This window comes from Gymnoscopelus microlampas (genome assembly GCF_963454915.1).
Source record: "Gymnoscopelus microlampas genome assembly, chromosome: 3".
Classification (NCBI taxonomy): domain Eukaryota; kingdom Metazoa; phylum Chordata; class Actinopteri; order Myctophiformes; family Myctophidae; genus Gymnoscopelus; species Gymnoscopelus microlampas.
This window is the reverse complement of record NC_139940.1, coordinates 8,300,395-8,323,542: the sequence shown is the minus strand read 5'-3', so window position 1 is coordinate 8,323,542 and position 23,148 is coordinate 8,300,395. Positions and strand designations below refer to the sequence as shown.

At 43.2% G+C, this 23,148-nt stretch overlaps 1 protein-coding gene across 4 annotated transcripts in view; it reads left to right on the top strand.

Annotated features, from left to right (window-relative positions):
• Positions 1-11,626: 11,626 nt before the first annotated feature.
• The window catches only part of LOC311040145 (protein tyrosine phosphatase type IVA 3-like), a 14,104-nt gene continuing 2,582 nt past the window's right edge, over positions 11,627-23,148 (top strand). The window contains exons 1-4 of one of the 4 annotated variants that reach the window (XM_084050237.1): positions 11,627-11,785; positions 18,299-18,794; positions 19,762-19,913; positions 22,472-22,564. In XM_084050237.1, coding sequence (XP_083906363.1) covers positions 19,806-19,913; positions 22,472-22,564 — 201 coding nt within the window. In that variant the 5' untranslated portion in view covers positions 11,627-11,785; positions 18,299-18,794; positions 19,762-19,805. Of the gene's footprint in view, positions 11,786-13,426; positions 13,898-14,654; positions 14,770-15,617; positions 15,658-18,298; positions 18,795-19,761; positions 19,914-22,471; positions 22,565-23,148 lie in introns of those variants that run through there. The other 3 variants (XM_084050236.1, XM_084050238.1, XM_084050239.1) reach the window with 3 other exon arrangements.

The following is a 23,148-nucleotide window of genomic DNA, read 5'->3' as shown; positions in this document are numbered from 1 at the left end:
AGAATCAGAATCAGGGTTTATTGTCACAACAGTCAGTTACAAGTAAAAAACAATGTCAGTTACAGGTAAAAGGCTAGTGAAATTCATTGTGCTTCTTTCAGCTAGGCAGCCTTCCACATCTCCACGGCGCCACAATGGGGGGTAAAAGCAACCCTCCACACACACCGCAGCAGCCTGTGTGTGGCGCTATCAGGTGGGGGTGGAGGTGGGAGTGAGAAAAGGGGGGGGGGGGGTTAGGGTAGTAGAGAGATGGGAGAGGGAAAGAAACACGTGGGGGAGTTCAAAAAAATCAAATGTTATCACAGTCATGGCCTACAGATTACAAGACATAACAGGATAAAAATTTGCAAAAACAACTCATGTGTAGACAGACATGTTCAAGCCTTGCAAGGAGGGGGGTAAGGGTACATGGTCAGAGGCAGCTTGGGTGCACGGGTGTTATCAGTATTTATGACCAAGTCCGTTAGGGTCACAGTGTCTCTTGCGCGATGGATCGGTTGAAATAGTGTTCTCCTTATCGCGATGGAATGCGAAGCAACACAGCTCGAGAGTCTCTGCTGCCGGAATCTATAACAACAGGCATGAAGCAGTCAGTGTCCCACCGCGGCACAAGGTCATGTGTGGTGTGTGAGTGTATGCTGCTATCTCGCTCCCCCCCCGCATAGGCAGGAGATGGTGGTTCAACAGCAGATGGTTAGGGTGGGAAGGGGGGGGTGGGGGGGGTGGGGGGGGTCCCAGCGAATGAGGCCCAGCTCAGCGTAGCGATGTCTCCCCTCTCGTCCGCAGCTCCGTGATTTGTGCGGGCAGGGGATTCGAATATTTCCCTTGAAATCCTTTTTAGTCCGAGGCGGGTCCGTTTGCTCCCCCCCTATAGTCTGTAAGGTCCACGCGATTTTGCCGTGCCAGGACGGCCAGACGTGCCGCTATGAAGTCGAGCCTTGCCGTCTGTTCCTGGACCGACTTCCCAATAGCCATAACCATGATCGGCAAGCGAGGCTGGCCCTCCATCGCAGCCGTCTTCCCAATTTTCCGGTACACGAGAGCAATGCCCGTGCCAATCAGCAGTATCCCCGTCACCAGAAGCCCAAATATGTACACATCTTCCGAATCCTCAATACTAAGTAGAGAAAGGCAAAGTGGCTGCCATTTCCCGTACGAATCTCTTTGATATCCCGCAGGGTAGGTTTTAGGAGGACAATTTGCGTCTGAAGCGCCCTCAGACTTGGTTGAAAAAATAGTGTCGATCGCGTTGAACCCCCAATCGATCAGGAAATTCATGGTGGTCGCTTCGAGGTTGAGGATTGTAGTGAGAGATCGCTAGGCAGACCCGTTGAGCTCAGTCACAGGAATCAGGCGAATGCATACGAAGGACAGGACACACAGGGTTAGGGAGGTAGGGGAGGCATAGATAGCCGGGAGGCTCGCCATCTCGGCTCCAGGCTCCGCCGGAGCCTAGATAAGCTAGGCCAAGGGAGGGAGGGAAAAGAAAATGCGACTGCCTCCGTCGAAGGTCAGAAGAGAAAAACGTACCGTGAGGAGGTGAGTCTTCAGATTGCGACGGAAAATTGGGAGTCTGCCATTCATTTGTGTTGGTGGCAGTGCTACAGCATACTGTTGGCAGCACTCCTGTGGCAAAGGATGCATTCTGCAATGGGGGGGGGCAACAACATGCTGCCATGTGGTCTGACCATAGACTGTAAAAAAAATGGACAGCGTTACGCCCCTAGACTCCACAGACCGTAAATGAAGCCGATTGTTCAGCAATTTCAAATCCGCCATCTTTAATAAATGCCAAACAACGCGCCGGGAACAGGAACCGGAAAACAATCCCCAAAGAATGCTGCTATTGGTTGGGTAACTTGTCAATCAAGAGCGGGGGCGGGGAATGAATGCTATTGGTTGTGTAGCGTGTCAATCAAATCCCTCCTAGAGCATAGCCCACTTTATCGTCAATTTCAAAATAAATGGGACCATGATTTAGCAAAACGCATTGAAAGGAGACTTTAAACTAGCAACTGGAAGCAAATAGTATTTATGACAATTTTTATAAAGGTACGAAAATCTAGTCTAAAGTTTGTCAAAAACCCATCCGCTTGCGTTAAGATAAATTCTTTCTGACACCAGCAGGGGTAAAACAGCGAAACTACAGGCCATTCATATGAACGGTCTCTTCTTCGGTATTGGAGTCAATGTAAAAATCTCAAGCTGGGCCCTTGGGTCTGACGTACAGATTCTCCTCCGCTTGGTGTCTCGGTGCAGTAGGCTACTCCAAGCTCCGGTTCAAGCAAAGCAGACAGGCAAACTGTGAAGTTGGCACAATACACATGACATGAGCATATCCAGTGACACGTGACATGATTAATCCAGTTGATCCTCAGTGAAGCAGTTGACCTCAATGTGACCCTGGCCCTTGCAGCCACAGCGTGCCGCTGTTGAGCTAATTAGATCAGTGGTTTTCAAAGTGGGGGGGGGGGGCAGGAGCGGAGAAAGAAAATATTATTGAAAATACAATTCAATTCATATCGTTGTGGATAAAATAAAAAATGAATTCAAAATGAGGCCTTTGCCATGACCGTCTTTTCATCAAAGCGCCACCAGCGCCTGTGCTTCTCAAAAGCAAATAGATGTTTGATACTTTTGAATACTTTATTAGTCAGAAATGTAAACAGCACGGGGTACAGTCAGACATTTGGGCTAAAAGGATAACACAAAAAAGTGCTGGGGACTTGTTTCCAATGTGGTCCTATGTATTCAATTCATCAACATAGCATAAAAGTAACACCAAAAAACAATATCTTCAACTAATATAAAACACTATATGTACAATCCCAGTCTACTCCTCACCTGCCACCAAAACATGCTCAAGCAGATGCAAACTGAGCTTAAAAGAATCTAAACATTATTTTAAAAGAAACATATTGTCACGATCCGCTCCTCGGGCCGTGGACTTTGACAGTATTTCTCATTGGACCTTTGCTGCCCTTATAAGGTCGTAGACTTATTAGGACTGTTATGTGGTATGTTCTGTTATTCTGAAGTAATGTTGCAGTCCTTGTTTCCGTGTTAGGTTTTGCTTTACAATCTTGTACCTTATTTTGTAGTATCGTTCCCTTGTTTTCTGTCTGCTTTGTTACTGTTACCTGTCTTGTCTCTCCTACCTTGTGATTAGTCTTGTTCTCCTCCTGTGTCCTCTCAGTCCCTCAGCCTATCCCAGTGTTGATTGTCTGTTGAGTTCACCTGTGTCTTATTATTTCCCTGTCTATGTAAGCCCTGTGTTTGCACATCGTCTTTTCTTGTTCATTGTATTATGTTGCGTGTAGTGTGTTCCGTGAGTTCAGTTCCTTGTTTGCGTTCCTACCCTTTGAGTTAATAAATCCCTCTGAATCGACCTGTTCAGCCTCTGTCTCTCCTGCATTTGGGTCCTACAATCTGCCCTGACTCAGGCTGTGACACATATCAGATGAGCAGACTAGAGAGAGCAGCTCTCTATGAAATTGCATTCATAAAAATAAGGACATTTTATGAAGATTTTAAAAATATGTTTGCCAGTGTAATTTGTTTTAAGCCATTTACTAATGGGGCCAGTGGCGGATTGTTGTGTTCGTTTTAGTGTTACTTTATATCGGTTTTAGGGTTAGGGTGAGCTTCCAACAGTGTATTGGGGTGCCTCGAATGTATTTGCAGTTCCATGTAAGCTGGTGAATCTCTGGGAAAGTTGCTGAGAGGCGGCCGCGGAGAGAAGGAGCACACAAAGTGCGTCTAATTCTAATAAAATAAAGGTCCATGTGATCTGGCGGCCCGGGTCCCCGGAGTCCCGGGCCCGTAGGCGGCCACCTACCTGGCCTACCCGGACGCTCCGCCACTGAATGGGGCAGGCGGGGCACAGCCAAAGTCTGTCTATTTCGGGGTTCTTGGTTGAGAGTTGAGACAAGCAATGTCACAATATTCCATCACGTTTAAAATACAACATGTATAGTGCTCACCAAAGTCAATCATGTAATTCATATGTTCATTATAAAGTCAAACAATGGCGTAGTGCAGTAGGCTACTTCTCAAACATTTTCAGGTCAAGGACACCCAAATTGATCAGTATTTAGCCTTGATCGGACCCCAATTTGAATAGATTATGTGCCAGGATCCCCCATAAGAGAAGATTTGTAAAGATTTGTCAACATAAAAAAGAAAAGCAGATCTAAATTACAAGCTCAAAATGTGTCACGAGGAGATACAATGTAGAGGATCGGCAGAAGAAGCTTCATTTAGGTTGACCCAAATGTTTTTCTACAGTTTTGTAATTTTCTGTTCTCAGGAATTAGTGACTCTGGCTTTAACTCTATCATATACTTGCACATGGACAGCTAGGATGTACACTACGAAACCGTGGTCCGTGACAGATAACTGTTCAGTTTTACTGATAGAGACTTAATATTCACTATTATATTCATTGCTGATAGACTGTTGATGGACTTTACATCTATTCATTCATATAAACTAATTGTTGATATACTGTACAAATATTCATTCATACTGTATACTCACTGTCGATAGTACCGTTGTATATTCATTCATACTATATACATACTATATATACTTTCCTGTGCTTTTTTTTGGCAAACTGCTAATATTGTATTCAATAAAACATCTCATACTTGGCAACTGACACTTCCCAGGATTGTCCACTAGATGGTGCACTATGCCTAGTTCTGCATGTAGTGGCAGACTGTTGGCTAGTCTAATGCATTGTTTACAGTCTATGTATGGTCTAATGGGGAGGATTTCATCTCCTTTTGTTGCATTTCCTGGAAGTTTCCATTTCATTTAGGCATTTATTTACAATCCAAATTCAACTTAAAATGTTTTGTTCTGATAAAGAAAGTGCAATGTTCTTGTGGATAATAATGTCTGCTAAATAGCCTACTAGCCTATGTTACATATTATATTATGTTTATAATGATGGTAATTCCATCAAAAAAATACTCTTGTTACTGTTATCGTTACTGTTGAGCTGCATAACATATACAATATCATACAATAATCACTTGGGTCTACACAGCAACTCAGTATGTTATAGACAACATCTGGTTCTATACATCAGTGGTTTTCAACCAGTGGTCCGGGGACCACCAGTGGTCCTTGAGGGGGTTCCAGGTGGTCCCCAGCTAAATGATGGAGAGTTGGTAACCAAATGGACCATAGATCTACCCTTAATTTAACTCTTGAGAGCGTAAAATGAAACCAAATGGGTCCATTTGGTTTCATTTTACGCTCTCAAAAGTTAAATTATTGTTGAACATCTTAACTTAACTTCATTTACAAGAAGTCTACACAATCAGAGAATTTAGAAGAATTGTTATTTTGATCTTATCCAACGACAACAAAATATTCTTATACGTTTTGGGTCTGAGAGTCTAAATCTCATCAAATGGTGGTCCTTGGCTCAAATGCCCAGTAAATAATGGTCCTTGATCTGAACAAGGTTGAAAACCACTGCTATACATCATAAACACATACAGTGGGAATACATCAGTAGTTCACTAAAACAGTATGGACCTGAACAGCAACTCAGAAAGTTATATAGGGGTACATCAACAAAAAAATGCTACTTTATTTGTCCTTTTTTAAGCGCTATCTTGAAACCTCCCAAACCACTTTTGTCACATACTTTTGAGTTAGGTTGTGACAGGGTAGGCTACATGTCCACTGTTGGCTGTGGGTTTGAGGCCATTATCATTTGCCACAAGAATTCTCGTGTGCCATTACTGGTAATGTTTACCTCCCACCTGTTAGTGGTGCACATGAGTGACATCCTCTCCACTCGCACAGGATTACAGACAAAGCACTCAATGGAGATTTTAAGCATGTTAAAATGTCCAACACCCTAAGGAACTTCACTCAGTAGTACAGTAGACCAGTGGTTCTCAACCTGTGGGGGGGGGGGGGGGTTAGTTGATCTATATCTATATGCTTGTAGATCGGCTATTTTCACAATATGTATCTGTGGAACAGAGTCAAACTAAATGTAATGCCTCAACTCCTACATCACAAGTGCTTGTCAGGGTGGGGGGTCCCCAGTTCAAATATGATTATTTTGGGGGGTCCCCAGTTCAAATATGATTATTTTGGGTGGTTGCGGCCTAAAAAAGTTACAACCACTGCCTAGGCCACCCTAGTATACCAGTGTTAAGGAGGCACACGGCTGAACTGCCCCCAGATTCTGTGAGGGGAGCATTGTATACGCACCAGAAGGATACGCTGCTTTCCCAACAACAAGCCCTGCATCAATGGGACCATTAAGGCCCCGTTGAACAGGATGAAGAGGGTTTTCAAGGCAGGGGACACTGAGGGGGGACATGGCTGGAGTTTAAAAAAAGGCTGTCTGACCTTTAAATGATTGTAACATTCATGGAATGTCACAAGCACAGTCAGGAGGGTAGGCTACAGGCCAATAAACTGGAGTGGACTGACAACACTGAGGCCCTCTACACAGGAAGGGACAGAGCAAGCCGTTCCTCCCGAGGACACCCTGTAAATTGGGATGGATTTTGATTGGCTATCATTGTTTCTATTGTTCATCAAATTGCTCTGAAAGTGATCCCTTACGATATCGTTGGCCACTATTGTTGTATAGTTGTGGTGTGGATCCTGCCATCCACTTTAGCTAGAACACTTTTTAAAATGACATATTTATACATATATATAGAAAATATACATATATACATATATACTCAGCCTAGTGGGAATGTGCGAGCAAAATTTCACGGAAATCGCATGCTGCGTTCATGATTTGAGGCATTTTGTTCTAAACGAACCAATCCTGCAAACTTTGGAAGCCAATCTTAGCCAACCAGGATGGAATATGGAAAATCGGACAGATCCGTGTTCATCACATGACTATAGAGATACTGTGTGTCGATTTGCGTGGTGTTTGGACAAAATCTGTATAGAGTGATATCAAAAAATGTGTTTCACAAAAAACGGCCTCCTGGTGGCGCTATAACAGGCCAATCTGAACATTTCGGCCCTGGCCGAGACAATAAACTGTAACCAGTGCTGTCATCTTACTGGGAGATGGCAAGTTGAGATTTTCATACAGGGTGCGATGATGAGTCATATATGGACAACCAAGAACAAATCTACATAAACGGTTATAAATTGTATGGAGAGTGATAGTGCCCCAGACAAGACCCGGCCACAACAACTCTGGCAATGCGAAACACTACTAGAAGAAGAAGGTTCATTTTACTTGCAGTCTGATAGACTACATCAGCATAATCCATGATAGGTAGTGTGAGTTGTAGAACAATTTTCTTTCTGGCTGTAAATGTAAAACAGTTTCTGCTCCGGTAAAGAACATCTGTACTGAAATAGATTTTCCTCACAATATTATCTTTGTGGCATTTGGATGAAAGTTCTGAATCAAGCCAAAGGCCACGGTATTTGATGTGATCAACTCTATGCAGGTGTGTACCTACAAGACAGGTAATGGTATATGATTGATTTTTAGCATTAGATTTAACATTGTGATTCGTCCCAAAAAACAATGTGTTCCAGAGAGAGTTGAAGGAAGGTCATTGATAAACAAAAAGTGGGCCTATGGTTGAACCTTGAGGCACACCTTGTTCTTGTACAACCAAATCAGATTTGCTGCCCTGTATAACAACATAGTTGCTGCTACAGCGCCTGTATCTCCCCCACTGGGATCTATCTTATCTTATCTTATCTTATCTTGTCTTGTCTTGTCTAATCTTACTCTCTCTATTGTCGTCCTTCAGAGAACCATAACGTACTGTATGTATGTGAGTTACATACAGTACGTAATCATCTCAAACCATGACAGACATAACCTGTAGGTCATGTGTCACTCATTCATGACATAAACACAGCTATGGGCTGGCTAGGGCCCCGTGTCCTTCCCAACCTTTCACATGGCGCCCCAGGAACTCCAAGCAGCCATAGCCCCTGGCCCTCATAGAGTTAAAAATAATAGAGAGGACACCGGAAATCCCCTTCTTCCGGGTCCTATGTGGCGCGTTTTGCGTCACCCCGGTGCACACAGCCCTGTGCGCAAGCTCGTGAGTCGAGCCTGCATTGGTCGAATCCGTTTTTGCTCGCTCATGTGTCTGGCCCCCAGCGGTAATAAGCTGCTGGACGCGCTTTACTGCTCCCTCTCGGTTCTGGGGGCTTGCTGTCACTCCTATTGTGAAATGACTTTAAAAATATATATATATATATATATAGAAAATGAAAATAGTGAAAATGGCTGATCTCCAAGTCCACAAGTTTTATGATTTTCATTTTGTTTCCTAGGGCGTTGTGGGCATCACTTCCTGTCGATTTGATCCAATGAAATCCAATGAAATCCAATGATAGCCAATTAAATCGACAGGAAGTGATGCCCACAACGCCCTTGGAAACTTGTGAATATGTTTCAATTCTCATCTCCTTTGCAATTGCCGCCCCCCCTGCCGCCCCCCGGGGGCCACTTTTAAACCTGTTCCAGGGACTCTCAGTGTTCCTTGTTCTAATTTGACCCTTACAAGTCTGTAACTCTGACAGCATACAAATGGAACCAAATGGACCCGATGGGTCCATTTGGTTCCATTTGTATACTGTCAGAGTTACCGTCAGAGTTAAGTGGGATCCTTGACATTTTAAAGTGAAGTGCAGGGTCCTTGAAATGTAAAAAGTTAGAGAACCACTGGGCTAGAGGGTTTGGATCCATTTCCCTACACTGGGGTCAGTCAGCCAAGCTAAAAGAGTAGTGGTTATACTGAGCAGTGCTTTGGGTTAACACCAGGTGAGAGATGGCGCACATACCGTACATTCATACACAGTACATGGCAATATTGCGGTGTCATTACGTCTTGTTGTCAGGGCAACCGGTCGGCCTGCAGGTGAAAGCTACACTGACTGACGTTCAAAGTATTCTAAATATACACCCAGCAGCTGCTGCTGCCTACCACTTAGCTAGTGTGTGTGTGTGTGTGTGTGTGTGTGTGTGTGTGTGTGTGTGTGTGTGTGTGTGTGTGTGTGTGTGTGTGTGTTTATGTTTGTATGGCGTTTCCTTCAAGTGAATTCACAGCTTCAGTCGTGAAACCCCAGACATTCTACGACTTAAAGTTTACATTTTCAAGTCAATGTGTCAGATACAAGATACAGGATTCTTTACTGTCGCATGTATGAAGAGACTAAAGTTCTTGGGTTTCGACTGCTACACATTGCACTGAAAAAAGGATTAAACCAACGCACTGCATTGATTGATTGATTGACATTGACAAGAATAAAACATAAAAAGCTCGAGAATTATTTCCATTGTGTTGCTTTGAGAGCAAATGTGTGTGTAAACCATAGGGTGTAAACAGAAGTGCCATGTGTTGCCTTGAAATGTACTACAGGTGGGCTACTGTATTATAGCTTATTTGCAATAAGTGTTTTAACAAAGCAGACGCTAACATGAACTTGTTTAGGAACATGGCGGAAACCGTGTATGTCCAAAACCGCTCCTATTTTTGTATTATTTTAAAAACGTTTTGAAGTGGTGAGAAGAGCCAATCTACAAGCTCACAGGGGGTCACGTTGCGATGCCCTGTGAGCTTATAGATTGGCTATTTTCACAAACGTGTGTGCGATAGTCTTGTATGATGAAGTAGAGCATTCATTTACAAAGAAAAACATAAAGTTGAAATATTGATGTACAAGGTTTCCTTTCCTTTATTTGTATATTTAGACGGGACACTGCATATTAATGACCAATACATATCATGTGAATACACCGGACTTAGCCATGATGCTTATTTTCATCCACAGTCCCCACAAAAAAAAACATACAACCAGCAACAATAGAGTACATTACGCTAGGAAAATAGAACAGAGATACAAAAACAGAGGTATAAAACAGGTACAAAAGGTGCAAAGTATACCTATTTAAGGCTACGGCTAAAACTGTACGACAGCAACGTTATGCAACGTAAACAAGACAAGGAGATAAAATTGGTATGTATTCATGTAAGTAAACATGTAAAATAAAAGATACAAAACATATGCTGGACATGCAATGTATATACTGTAGGTTTGCAACATGATAACAGAACAATTCAGAACAATTAAGTGATAAAATAATATTAGATAAAATGAGAAAAGACAAGGTATGATTACTTCTTCTTCTTCTTCTTATTGTTATTATCAATTTTATTATCAATTGTATTAGTAATATTAGTAATAGTCATTAGCCTAATTCCACTATATTTGTGAACTATTTGTTGTATTACTACCCAGCCAATTCTCTACAAAAGTAACCGGGTCCATTTGGTCACATTTGAACCCTCTCTCAGTTAAATGAACTCTGAGGATTTTATTGTGTACGACCCAGCCTGTCAGGTATGTTTGTACTCATCAGACAGAAATAGAGGAGATTGTGTTGTGAGGAGAAGCCATTGAGCCAGATTAGAGTTCCTCTGTGTTGTGTGAGTAGGGGGTTTAAATAGCACCATTCACTACAGTATGTTGCACAATGAACACATCACCCAGAACAAGCCAGTTCCACAATAAGTCTGCCATCAGGCGACCAACTGTCTGGGAATTATTTATTTTTGTTCAAGAGCCAGGTAACATGTCTGCAATGTCGATTTGTCATGTGGCCAATTATTGGATTGAAAAGATTTGAGACTTGTTTTTGTTCTCTGGAATGGGGGTTTCCTTAAAGGCAGTCTGGCTATCAGAGGTTTTAAATGGACTCGGGTGTTGTGGAGTATATAAATAGGGACTGGTTAGGTACAGCGGTCCAGAAAACAAAAGACCAAGTAGTTATGGAGATGACCTGAGCACGACATGGTCGGCATTGCTCACCAGACCGCAAATAGGCTACAGTATAAGGGGTGTGACAATTGAAACCTTTGACTACTGTATGGACACTACAGTACAATGCACGCACGCCAGTGGCGTGCACAGACATTTTGAGGGGCAGGTGCTCAAGTAAATTATACTTTTTTTTGTTTACTTGGTCTGCTCTTTTTTCCCTCTACACCTATACCTCTTTGCCCACAACGCCTCGCGCTGCGAGGCGTTGTGGGCTTGTAGATCGGCTATTTTTGGCTAAAGTTCTCCTCAGAAAAGGGATGCTAGGTTTCGAGTGGTTATGGTATAACCACCTAGAGTCTAGCACCACCTAGAGTCTATCTGTGCACGTCCCTGCACACACACACACACACACGCACACGCACACGCACACACACGCCATTTACCAGTGTTTGAGAAGGTCAGACACCACTGTTGTCTTAATGTTCAAAGCATTGTGGGTCAAAAATGAGCACCTGTTGTGATATTTCAGTTGCTCAGTTTCCAATGCTGCTTTATTGAATACACAGTAGACTTAAAAGAAACACAAAATGAAATACCATAAATACATAAATGAATAAATAAACAGACAAGACCAACACATAATTAAAACAATCAATCCAATCTGTTTATCAGTGTTCTGTTTATTTTATTTTCCTTTTTTTCCCAGAGTGTGTGAACCTGGCAGGACACGGTCAGCTAGTTGAGGCTCCACCATTTGCTCTTTATTTTTAGTTCCAAAACAGTCCACGGCTTAAACTTAGCCCCAGCAGCAGTGTGGCCAGCATGCCTGACAAAAACAAACCTGCAAACATGATATTTCTTCTCCCCTTGCACCACGCAACACAGGATAACATTCTTGATTGATCCGTTGCTCTGCGCAGTCTGAGAAAGCAGCGTGGAGATGAGCTGGTTTGTCTTCTCTAGTAAACACTGACACAACCCTACAAAGGTAAGGGCCAGCTATATGAGCAAGTGCATGTTGTGGTTTTGATCGATCTGTCTCTTTAGGCTATGTTCACACTGGTGGCCTAAATCCAATTGTTTGGCCAATTCAGATTGGAATCAGATTTTTATCAAGTCTGAACAGCGAAAAAGAAACATATTGAATTGATTTTTTTCCAGATTTTAACCACATTCGGTTTGAAATGTGATTCAAATCTGATTTGTAAACATGTAGTCTCGACTAGTCTGGACTCTGACACTGAAGCTTATACTTCATCGTGCGACGGTGTCACTTGCCGAAAATAAATATTGTCAGCAAGTGACACCGTCGTACCACGTAGTGTACCGTAAGCTAAGCACTACTTAAGCCTATGTCATTATGTCATTACCAGAGCCACCAATGCAGACCGTGGGTGGACAGCGTCTGAATACACAAATCCAATCTGATCACTTACAGTACAAGTAACAGCTTGGACAGACTTAAAGATCAGATTTGAGAAACAAATCAGATTTGCCTGCAGTCTACGCAAAGCCTCTATCACCCTGCTAAGATAAATGTGTTGTTGACTGTCAGTGTGGTTAGCAGAGCTTTTACGTTGACATTTAATTCCATTAATTCCCAAGTTCTGAGCAACACCAATAATTATAATTCTGATGTTGACTGCAATTGTTATTCAAATTCCTATTCAAGCTCCACTTGTTATTGCATCTCTAGATCAGTATAATGTTATTGTCTCTCAAACTATTTGATTTAAGGACCCCCATACGTGAATTTGTGCACTCTCAGTGTCACAGTCCTGTCTAAGGGTCCATTTTGAAACCCCTCAAAGAACCCAGAGGGTCCCTGGACCCCACTTTGAGGGCCACTGATCTGTTGACATCCCACGGATGGATTTAGGGAAGCCTGGGCCTGTAAGAGCAGATTAACCAGTGAAATTCTGAATAATCCACTTGGCATTGCTGTCGCGAGTTGAGGGGAAAATTAGCTTCATGTCCAGGGACCTCAGTAGTAAAAAGTCTAATCTGTCTGCCAGCTCAAAGAAGCTTCTATTTTTACTGAGGCTTCAAGGAGGGGAGGTGGGGTGGGGACGAGAGAAGGTCTGGCCAACGCTGTCATCAAAGTGAGGAAAAACCTTCGTTCAAGGAACCAGAATTTATTTTCATATCCTTGTTTTTCCCATTCTTCTTTTCGAACTTTACCACGTTAAACTTAGCATTCCATTTGTGGGGTGCATGACATTACAGGCAAACAATTTGAATTTCAAACAATAATTAAAAAAAAGCTCAACATAAAAAAAAAAAGCTGATCTACGAGTTCACAGCGTAAATCGCTCCGCTATTTTCGCTATTCGTCGTTCAATGAAGTACGGTGTATAGGGCTTGATATAAGTGGTTAAACTGTGGAAGTGAAACAGAAAGCATAAAGGACACGTGGAAATTCAACACATCCTGACTCAATTGTAGATTCCCCCCCCCCCCCCCCCCCCCGCCCCCATCACTAATGACTTCCCCCCTAACTTGACTCAACATTGTAATAATCAACCTATAAGAGGACGGGGGGGGCGAGGAGTTGGGGGGTGTGTGAGTGTGAGTGTGGAAGGAGGGAGGGAGGGGGGCTGGGGAGTAGGAGAGAAGAGAGACGGGCAGGAGGAGCTCTGTGTGTGTGTGTGTGTGTGTGTGTGTGTGTGTGTGTGTGTGTGTGTGTGTGTGTGTGTGTGTGTGTGTGTGTGTGTGTATGTGTGTGTGTGTGTGTGTGTGTGTGTGTGTGTGTGTGTGTGTGTGTGTGTGTGTGTGTGTGTGTGTGTGTGTGTGTGTGTCCGCCCACACGCGTGCGTGCACGTGCGTGCGCGTTCTCCCTCTGTAAGAGCATTAGCTCTAGTGCGGCTCTGGTAGTGACAGGACTGTCATGGTCAGGTGGCAGTTCAGCCTGATTAATCTCTCAGCACACTGAACCACTACACAGCAAAGCACTGTAGTACAACTATAGCAGACTGACTGACCGGCTATACTTCACCACCACCAACACCACCACCGCCACCACCAACACCACCACCACCTCAACTCAGCTGGCAGGAACAAAACAATACTACAACGGAGGACTGAGAGGTTCACTGTTTTGGTAAGGTGGACCGCTGCTGCTGCTGCTGTGTGGGCTGGTTGCATTATGTTTCAGTTCCCACTAAGTGGGTTGACAGACCGGGGGTAAACGGCAGGTGGACTTAAAGAGGCTGATGAATTCGGGTCACAGCCTGTCAGACTCAGACTGTCACAGCGGAGAACGGAGCCCAGAAAGAAAAAAAAAAGCTTGTGGTTTCACAAGGCTCTGTTTTGGACTTGTGAGTAAGATAGACCATAGTTCTATTACATGCACTGGTTCTCAACGTTGTGGTCTGGGGACCATCGGGGGGGTCCAAATGGATCCTTACAGGCGTGTAACTCTGAGAGCGTACAAATGGAACCGAATGGACCCATTCGGTTCCCAAAGAAAGAAAGAAAAAAGGTTTCATTTGTACATTATCAGAGTTACAGACCCGTGTATACGGATCCATTTGGACCCCTGGTGGGCCCCATACCAGACATTGAGAAACACTGTAGTACAGTATAACGATACAGGGAGCAGTCAGAGCAATATGATTCCTTGAAAAAAGATAGTAGTTGAAAGGAGGGATAGCGGGTCAGGCTGGTAGGTAGGTCACTGGGCAGAGTGTGACAGTGTCACAGTTCTGGAGTGGAGCTGTGGAAGCTGGCGACTCTCTCTGCTGCACTTTGATGTAACAGAGCATCAGCTGCTAATATAGATAGGAGCTATAAATACATCTGTACTGTAGGTACTGTGTGTCTTGTGGGAACAGCCAGTATACAACAGTAGTGCGTAGAGCGCGTGGCTGTACGGCAGGCAGCACTGAAGCACTCGCGGCTGCCACTTCTGCAAAGACTTCTGGTGTCAACAGTTGTGGATTCCGCCGCTTAGGAACCAAGCTGTCCGCTGAGGTAAGGGACGTTAAGAGTAGAGTCGCAGGAATGACAGTCAAGGTGCTTGGTTGCGCTGGCTATCAGTGCTGGTGGACATTGAGCTAAGGAGACTGCACCCTGGAACACTCAGAACACAGCGAGGGGTCAATCCAGCAAGCTCAAACCTGTTTTCAGAGCAGTTATCTACTAACTTTCCTAATGATTTGTATTTAAGTGTCCAGACTGAGACAGATTTGAATTGCATTCATTCAAACCTCCTAGGAATGTGGCTCAAATCTGATTTGCACAAATCTCTTTCCATGCCTTTTTTTTTTGCTGTTCAGATACAATATGGGAATCAGATCTGGCCTGCCAGTGTAAACATAGCGTTTATGATGCCACCACTTGCATGGGTTTGGCTGTTTTACTGTTAAAGGAGTAGTTCACCCCAAAAATTATTATTTTCTATCAGTTACCATGAAGCCTTGAATTCATAGCTTTTTTTTTTTTTTGTCGTATCCCTAAGCCAATCATTTGATGACCAGGTGTATTTTCGGTAGGAGACACAAAAGAGACTCTTTGTGTCTCCTACCGGAAATACCGGAAATCTCTCTTTGCATTCTAATTCCATGACAATTGACCACTTATCTGTTGTTGTGTGACAAATGATCATGTCTCTTACTCTGACGTTGAACCAGGCAACTTACCGTTGCTCTGGACATAAGAGAACCAGCTACAGAAATTGGCCACATTTTGAACTGACAACTAGTTTTGGATTCCAGTTCCTCCATGAAATGAGGAACGCTTACCGTGTCATTCTTCTGACCACGTTGTTCTGCATAAAATGCAAGCTATACATCTAAACTGAGACAACTGGAATGGTAGGCTACTTTGTTGCACTAAGCTATTGATATTGATGTTGGTGCAGTAAGTGATTTTATTTTATTTATTTATTTTTGAGTGTTAAATAGCTCTATATTCTGATACCAATAATTGCTATAGTGTTCGGTAACAGGGTCTCCCTGTCTCTTCAGCTCTTTAGGAAACAGAAAAGGCGTTTTCATGTCGGGATGGCAATTATATCTGATCAGGAGAGAGAATTCATACAAGATAGAGGATAAACCATTGAAATTGGAGAAAAAGAAGTGAGCAGACACAATTGGATCTAGCACTCTTATCAAATTGAAACTGATAAATGGGTACTCTATCCTGATTGGCTGAAATTGCTTATTAAAGAGCTGGAGCAAAAAAAGAGTTGATGACAGATGCATAGGAGAAGAACAGAACACAGTAACACAGTTACAACTCCCTATTTTGGGCAAGTCATTAAAGGTGCAAATGTTCCAAAAAATCTCCAAGATTTTCCAAACTTTCAAAAAATAGCTAATCAGACTGCTATTTCTTGTAGAGTCAGTTACGTTGTGTGTGTGTGCGTGTGTGTGCGTGTGTGTGCGTGTGTGTGCGTGTGTGTGTGTGTGTGTGTGTGTGTGTGTGTGTGTGTGTGTGTGTGTGTGTGTGTGTGTGTGTGTGTGTGTGTGTGTGTGTGTGTGTGTGTGTGTGTGTGTGTGTGTGTGTGTGTGGTGTGTGCATGCGTGTGCGTGCGTGTGCAGGGTCAGAGCTGAGTGGTAGGGATTACACAGATTACCCATGAGCTTTCTCAGGTTGTCTGTCTGAGTGTTCTCAGCACGTGCGGAGGAGGAGTTCCAGGATGCTACCTGTCTCCTCATCACCCACACAACATCTTTGCTCTCTGTTAACTGGTGTTTATGAGGACATTTACAACTAGCTTATTGTACTTGCTTCCCTTGATAGGTGTATAATGCTAAATCACTGATTCTCAAATGTTTTAATTTAAAGGACGCCCAGTTTTATATTCCTTAGGCCACGTACCTCCAATTTGTATCTCTCCAATCTACACTGTAAAATCCTCATTGAACTCAGAGTTTGTACAAATTGAACCAAACGGACTCATACGGTTCGTATGCATGCTTGCATGGGTCCAAAGTATGGGTCCTACGCAGGCACAGTGCCAAGCCGTGTGGTCAGTGGTCTTTAGTAAACAGAATACATTTTCAGGTCAGGACACCAATTTTATCCAATCAGGAGAGAGAACCCATTCACCAGCTTGAATTTGAGAGTGTTCCAGTCCCAATTTTGTCTGCTCATTTTTTGTGTCATCACTTTCAAATTTCACTTGTTTATCTGGGATCCTGTTCAGTGGGTTATAACAGTGGTTCATAAAGTGGGGTCCAGGGACCCTAAGGGGTTCCTGAGGGGGTTCCAAATGGACGCTTACAGGTCTATAACTCTGAGAGTTATGGGGGACCTTGAAATGAAAAAAAAGAACCACTACGTTATAAGAAATGTAGGGGTTCAGTGGGGTATAAGCCAGGGGCCGTGTCCACATGAAAGCATTTTAAAAGGAGAGGAGCGCTTTGGACATCATGACCAAGGTGCTCACACGGAACGTTTGTTGATGCCTGCAATGTACGGAGCTATTAACCGTCACCTGCGTGATTAACACAAATAGCTGAAACAACAGTCAACATCAGGCCTTAAATGACTGGCTTGTCGCGCACAGCCATGAGGATCAAACGTGACACTGATGAGCGGCGCACCTCTCCGAAAGTTGAACTCTTTTCTGCTTGAAGCACACAGTGCGCTCCGCCAAAGAATGCTGGACACCGAGAGTGGTGAAACGCGATGCTCGACGCTGGGAACAGGAGAGTTCTAGCTCGTATTTACAAAGAAATGCATGGCAGAAAGGCACTGGCAGCTCTGTGGACACAGCCTCTAAAGCACCCGGTGTTCAGGTCACACTAGTTCTGTATGATGGTGTGACATTATGTTGCGTGGGTCAGAAGTATATAGTTACATATATGACTATATAAAGTTGCTTGTTGTGACACTGCAGCTCCAGTGTTTGTTTTTATTTCCTGGAACATGTGGAACAGACTGTCTGAGACTCACAGAGCTGAAGATTTCACTTCTCAGAAAGCAGATGACAATGCAGAATCTCTGTAGGTGGTTCTTGGAAATCTTGAATGTCGGGCTATATTGACGGTCACATCGAAAGGGTTTCTAGGTATTTTCGTGGTACAAGATAAACTAAGGCAGTCGTTCTCATAGCGGGGTCCAGGGACCCCCAGGGTTCTTTGAGGGCGATCAATCCCCAGCAAAATGAGGAACAGTTTAAACATTTAAGCCATATTGTATTTTTCAGCTATTCGAAACTGCTATTGCTAAAATGTTGAGAAATGTTGACAGATTTTCACTTAAAGGAGTCCCTGGCATAACATCTATTCAAATGGAGGTTAGTGGCCAAATTCACATCAATTTGGGGGTCCTTGACGTGAAAATGTCAAGGACTACTGAACTAAGAACCACTGTTCTAAGGCATAGATAATATATTTACATGACTCGCATATCGCATGTCATACTGTACCTCATAGCTTTCTAATTATGCCCCCTTTTCTTCAATGTATTTCACCAATTTCCATGGTGAAATAAATTGGTTGTTTGACTACAGTGAGTGTTTGTTTACCCTCTCCTCTGTTTGCTCCGTCAGAACTGCTGGTTGATGGAGTTTGTCCGGCGGAGCGGCGACTATTGCCACGCCCAACACATTTAGACATCCCCCCCTCTGGGATGAGGCGCCAACCTGCAGCCCCGGGGCCTTGAACCCTAAAGCACCCTTTGCCCCTCGGCCCCAGACAGCTCATGGGGTAACCAGTGGAGCCTAGTCACTGGACGTTTACTGAGGAGAGAGAGAGAGAGACATACATACAAGAGAGAGGGACGCTGAGATACAGAAAGACTCAAAATAGATGGAGAAGTAACGAGGAAAAAGCAACACGCGACATCCTGCTGGACTTATAAAGGCTTAAAGTCAACTAATGGGATAAAGCCATATTCCAAGACCAACGCAGGACAGAACTGGTCAAATATCACCAGAAAAACGACAGTCACCTGACCAGGAGGTTCCTAATCGGACAGGACTTTGGGGAGTCAGCTGACTGACTGCGTGAGGACAGCAGTGCACTGCTAATCACCAACACTGTAAGGTGAGAGCCAACATGCCACAGCGGAACTCAGGCCAGAAATATATGACAAAGCATTTTGGAACGGGAAAAGGGCTATCCGCAAATAGAAGTTCTGACATGTTAACATAAATTACATTACATAATTACACATTAACATTTACTCAAGTTCAAGATCACCATAATATAACATCTAATGGGGAAATTGCATGCAGCAATACAATCAGATGTATAGTCAGCGTGAGTGCAATCTGGGAATCCATTCGGTAAAAAATTAATTAATCTTTTCCCTTTTTGTGTAAAACAGGAACTCGGTTTGTCTCCTCCCCTTTCTTAGTCCACTTCCCCTCGGGTGCTTCTGTGTTTATTCCTACTAGCAACAACACTACATTTTAAGGCATGGTGCTGACAGATTCTGCTTCTGCTGTTAAGCAGAATCTGTTTTTAGAGATTAGTGGAAGTGTGGTTCCTTTGTTCTTTTGTTACAAAACCCAGTGTAAAAACTGTGGAACTGACGCAGGGACTCCCTTTACTTATTTTTTTCACAGTTGTTTATTAAACACAAAATAATAAAAAAGTAAACAAACAAAGTCACGGTCATATAAGTGGTCACTATCATTCCACAACTTCAGCTGACCCAAACCCCTTGGTACTACTTACTATAATAAGCCATCCAATCACAAAAAATAAACAGCTTGAGCTAGTTACCAATGAAACCAGTACCAAATGACAAATAAAAGGTAACCAAATCAAGCAACTAAATAGTTAAAATTACAAAAACATCTAATACAAATTCTACTAATAGTACGCACAGATATAATAGAAGATATAAGAAGTTGAAGACTGTGAGCTAAAGACAAAAGCCTGGAGGCAGGAACACATCAGCTGTATGATGTTTGGCTTGGTTAAAGATTGGTTGGATCTGTTAACTCATTGCAATGTTTGACTTTGGTTCTTCTCACATACTGACATGTTTTCTCCATTGTGCCAGTGGCTAACAGCAAAGGGCTAGCTCACCAGGGCTCACCCTTCGTGATGGCAAACACCATGAACCGTCCAGCTCCAGTGGAGCTGTGCCACAAAAACATGAGGTTCCTCATCACACACAACCCTACGGACAGCACGCTCCCCTCCTTCACAGAGGTAATGGCACTTTATTGTATCGTGTACGGTATTGCAGTGGTTCTCAAATCGTGAAGAACACAGTTCTTCACGATTTCTCATAATTCTTCAAAAATAGCAGATCTACAAGCTCACAATGTGTCAAGAGCTTATAGATGGGTTAATCATTTTTGAGTATCCTATATACCAGGGGTCTTCAACGTTTTCAGGCCAAGGACCCCCTAGCTGAGAGAGAGATGAAGCAGGGACCCCCTCTATGTATAACATTGAGTGTCATCTTTTTTGTTTTACTTGGTCTGCTCTTTTTTCCCTCTACACCAAACATCTTTGCCAAAAATAGCCGATCTACAAGCTCACAACGCCTCGCGCTGCGAGGCGTTGTGAGCTTGTAGATCGGCTATTTTTGGCTAAAGTTCTCCTCAGAAAAGGGATGCAAGGTTCAAGTGGTTAATGTAAAAAATAATCATATCACACAAAGATTTGGCGGACCCCCTGTAGTAACTTTGAGGACCCCCTCGGGGTCCCGGACCCCCTGTTGAAGACCTCTGTCCTATATACAATTGGTAAATCAGTGGTTAAACTGATTTTGATGCTCATTTTGTTGGGGACCCCCTGGAACCCCCCCAAGGACGCTTGACTTTGAGAACCACTGCTGTACTGGGCCTTGTTCCAGTGCAGGGGAAGGCAGAGAATGGTACCACTGGAGCAGACATGTGACTTAACCCCTGGTCCTCCAGTTGGAGGCTGTGGGAACATAGGCTGTATGAGCTTTGTCGCTGTAGGGCAGAAATCATTTCTATATTTCAACTGTTTATGTTTTTTCGTAAATTAATGCTCTACTTCCTCGTGCAACAGTGTCGTGCAAAAGTAGCGAAAGCCGAGCTCACAAGTAATCTTTACAGTTTACACAAACACTCACACGAACGCACGCACACGCACGCGCACACGCACACACACACACCAGAATATTTATTCTAATTAGCTTTACTCTATACCCTGTTTTGCTGTGCGGCTGTGCTGATTGCTACTTACACTGATTGCTACTCCCTCTTCAAAAAAAGAATCTGGAGCTGAACACAGGCTGTTCATAGCTTGTGCAGATTCCAATCAAACACTACACTAGCTGATTTCAATGATTAGTTTGCTCGCCTGTGACTGAAGAAGTGAGGGGACACAGACCTGTACAGTCACATTGAAAGCTGTGTGTCCACCAGTGTTTCTTCCCAGGTGAAAACAGCAGGCGATCGCCTAAAAACGTTTTATTTCAGCTCTCAGCAAGCCGATAAAAACGCCACATATATGAATGCACGAGTGCACAACAGACGCTCCCATTGTAAACAATAAAAAAACATCTTGGTGGAAACAGCCCCTTATTGGCCCTATGCATGCTGGCAGCCTTGTTTGCAGCCTCATTTCATTGTAAAATGAAAAACAAAACAAGAAACACACACCTGTGACCTCATGTCACATTATTACTTTATTATTATTAATAAATCATTATCACAATATTACTGTGCCAATGGCATGTTCACACTATTCACCCTTTGCATTGCAACTTCCTTGTTTGTGCCAAGGTAAATAAAAAGGTTAATGGCCCCGGCTGTCTGTACCGTCTTCTATCATAGCCCTGGTTTGTGCAGGTGGTCGGGGACTACTATTATACAGATAATATTCTTGTAGTGAAATTGTTATTAAAAAACGTTTTATTTGGGATATGTCTATGATATTCATGTCACCAACTGTTTTATAAAAGCAATTCGCCATGCAAGGGGGAGGGGAGACCTTGTTTCAGCTTCACCCAGCTGATGTCTGCTCAGATGGTCATGATGAGCACTCGGGGGGGGGGGGGGGGGGGGGCTGTTAAGGGTTATGTGTCTTGCTCAGGGACACTTCAACACGTACTGGAAGCCAGTGACCTTCTGTTTTTCTTCTGATTACCAGACAGAATCTCTACCCACTCAGCTACAGTACATCTGTGGTTTACTGTGATTTGAGACAATTGCATTATGCACTATAAACCACTGTGGCTTATTGCTTTATTTTGACACAGAGTTAAATGTGCTATAAGTGATATGATTTTGTTAAAATAAGGGTTAAATAGCTCAAAATTCCCATAGCGTAACAATCCCATTTGTGACGCTGGACGCAAAAAGGACACTAGTGCGCCTGCACATAACTCTACAGTATGGCCGCTCTAAACGACTCAATATTGACCCAATATTTCTACTTCAGGCAGACTTCCGGGTGCTTCAAAACGCCTCTGAGCACTCATAGAAATGAATAGCTGGGGGCGGGGCGATCCGCCCTCTAGATATATTATAACTCTATGGTGGAGACTTACTTTACAGACACAATGATTATCAGAATATAGAGCTTTAACCTTTTCACCCTTTTTTTGGGTTGTTTTAACGAAAAATATCACTTACACAACCTTTAAACCGATAAGTTTGATGTGTATGACGAGATGTGAACAGAAATCCCATGTTTGGTTGGAGTGAGACCCACTGGCGTACATTAGCATGTGATTTAACACCACTGATCATGTGACTTCATCAGTCCATGACCGTGTGTTCCCCCAGGACCTGAAGCGGTACGGTGCCACCACGGTGGTTCGAGTCTGTGATGTCACATACGACAAAACACTGCTGGAGAAAGATGGCATCACGGTGGTGGTGAGTACAACACACACGTACAGTACGCACGCACACGCACACACCAGTGTTGATTTCGTCGACTAAAACTATGACGAAAAATGTTGGCCGACTACCTTTTTTCACTGACGAATACTAAATAAAAACTAAATAAAGACTAAGCTATGATGACTAAAACTAAGACTAAACATATTGACAATTTCATCAACAAATAAAAACTAGACTAAAATGTTATGGAGGGTCCTAGTGCAGAAGAGATCCAGTAGAACTAAGACAAGTTATTTTATGTTTGGTTGCCCTCGGGTGTTGCACTCTGAAAATAGCAGATCTACAAGCTCACAATGCGTCGCAGCGCGACGCATTGTGAACTTGTAGAACAGCTATTTTCAGAATGCAACCAAGTGTAAAATCAGCCATTACGACGCCATCAAGGCACCGCCAAAATATTTTTTAGTCGACTAAATCAACTGTAGATTTAGTCGACTATAATTTTATGATATTTAGTCAACTAAAACTAGACAAAAACTATAACATTTCAGATGACTAAAACTAAATGGAAATTGATTCAAAAGACTATGACTACAACTGAATCCAAATTTGCTGTC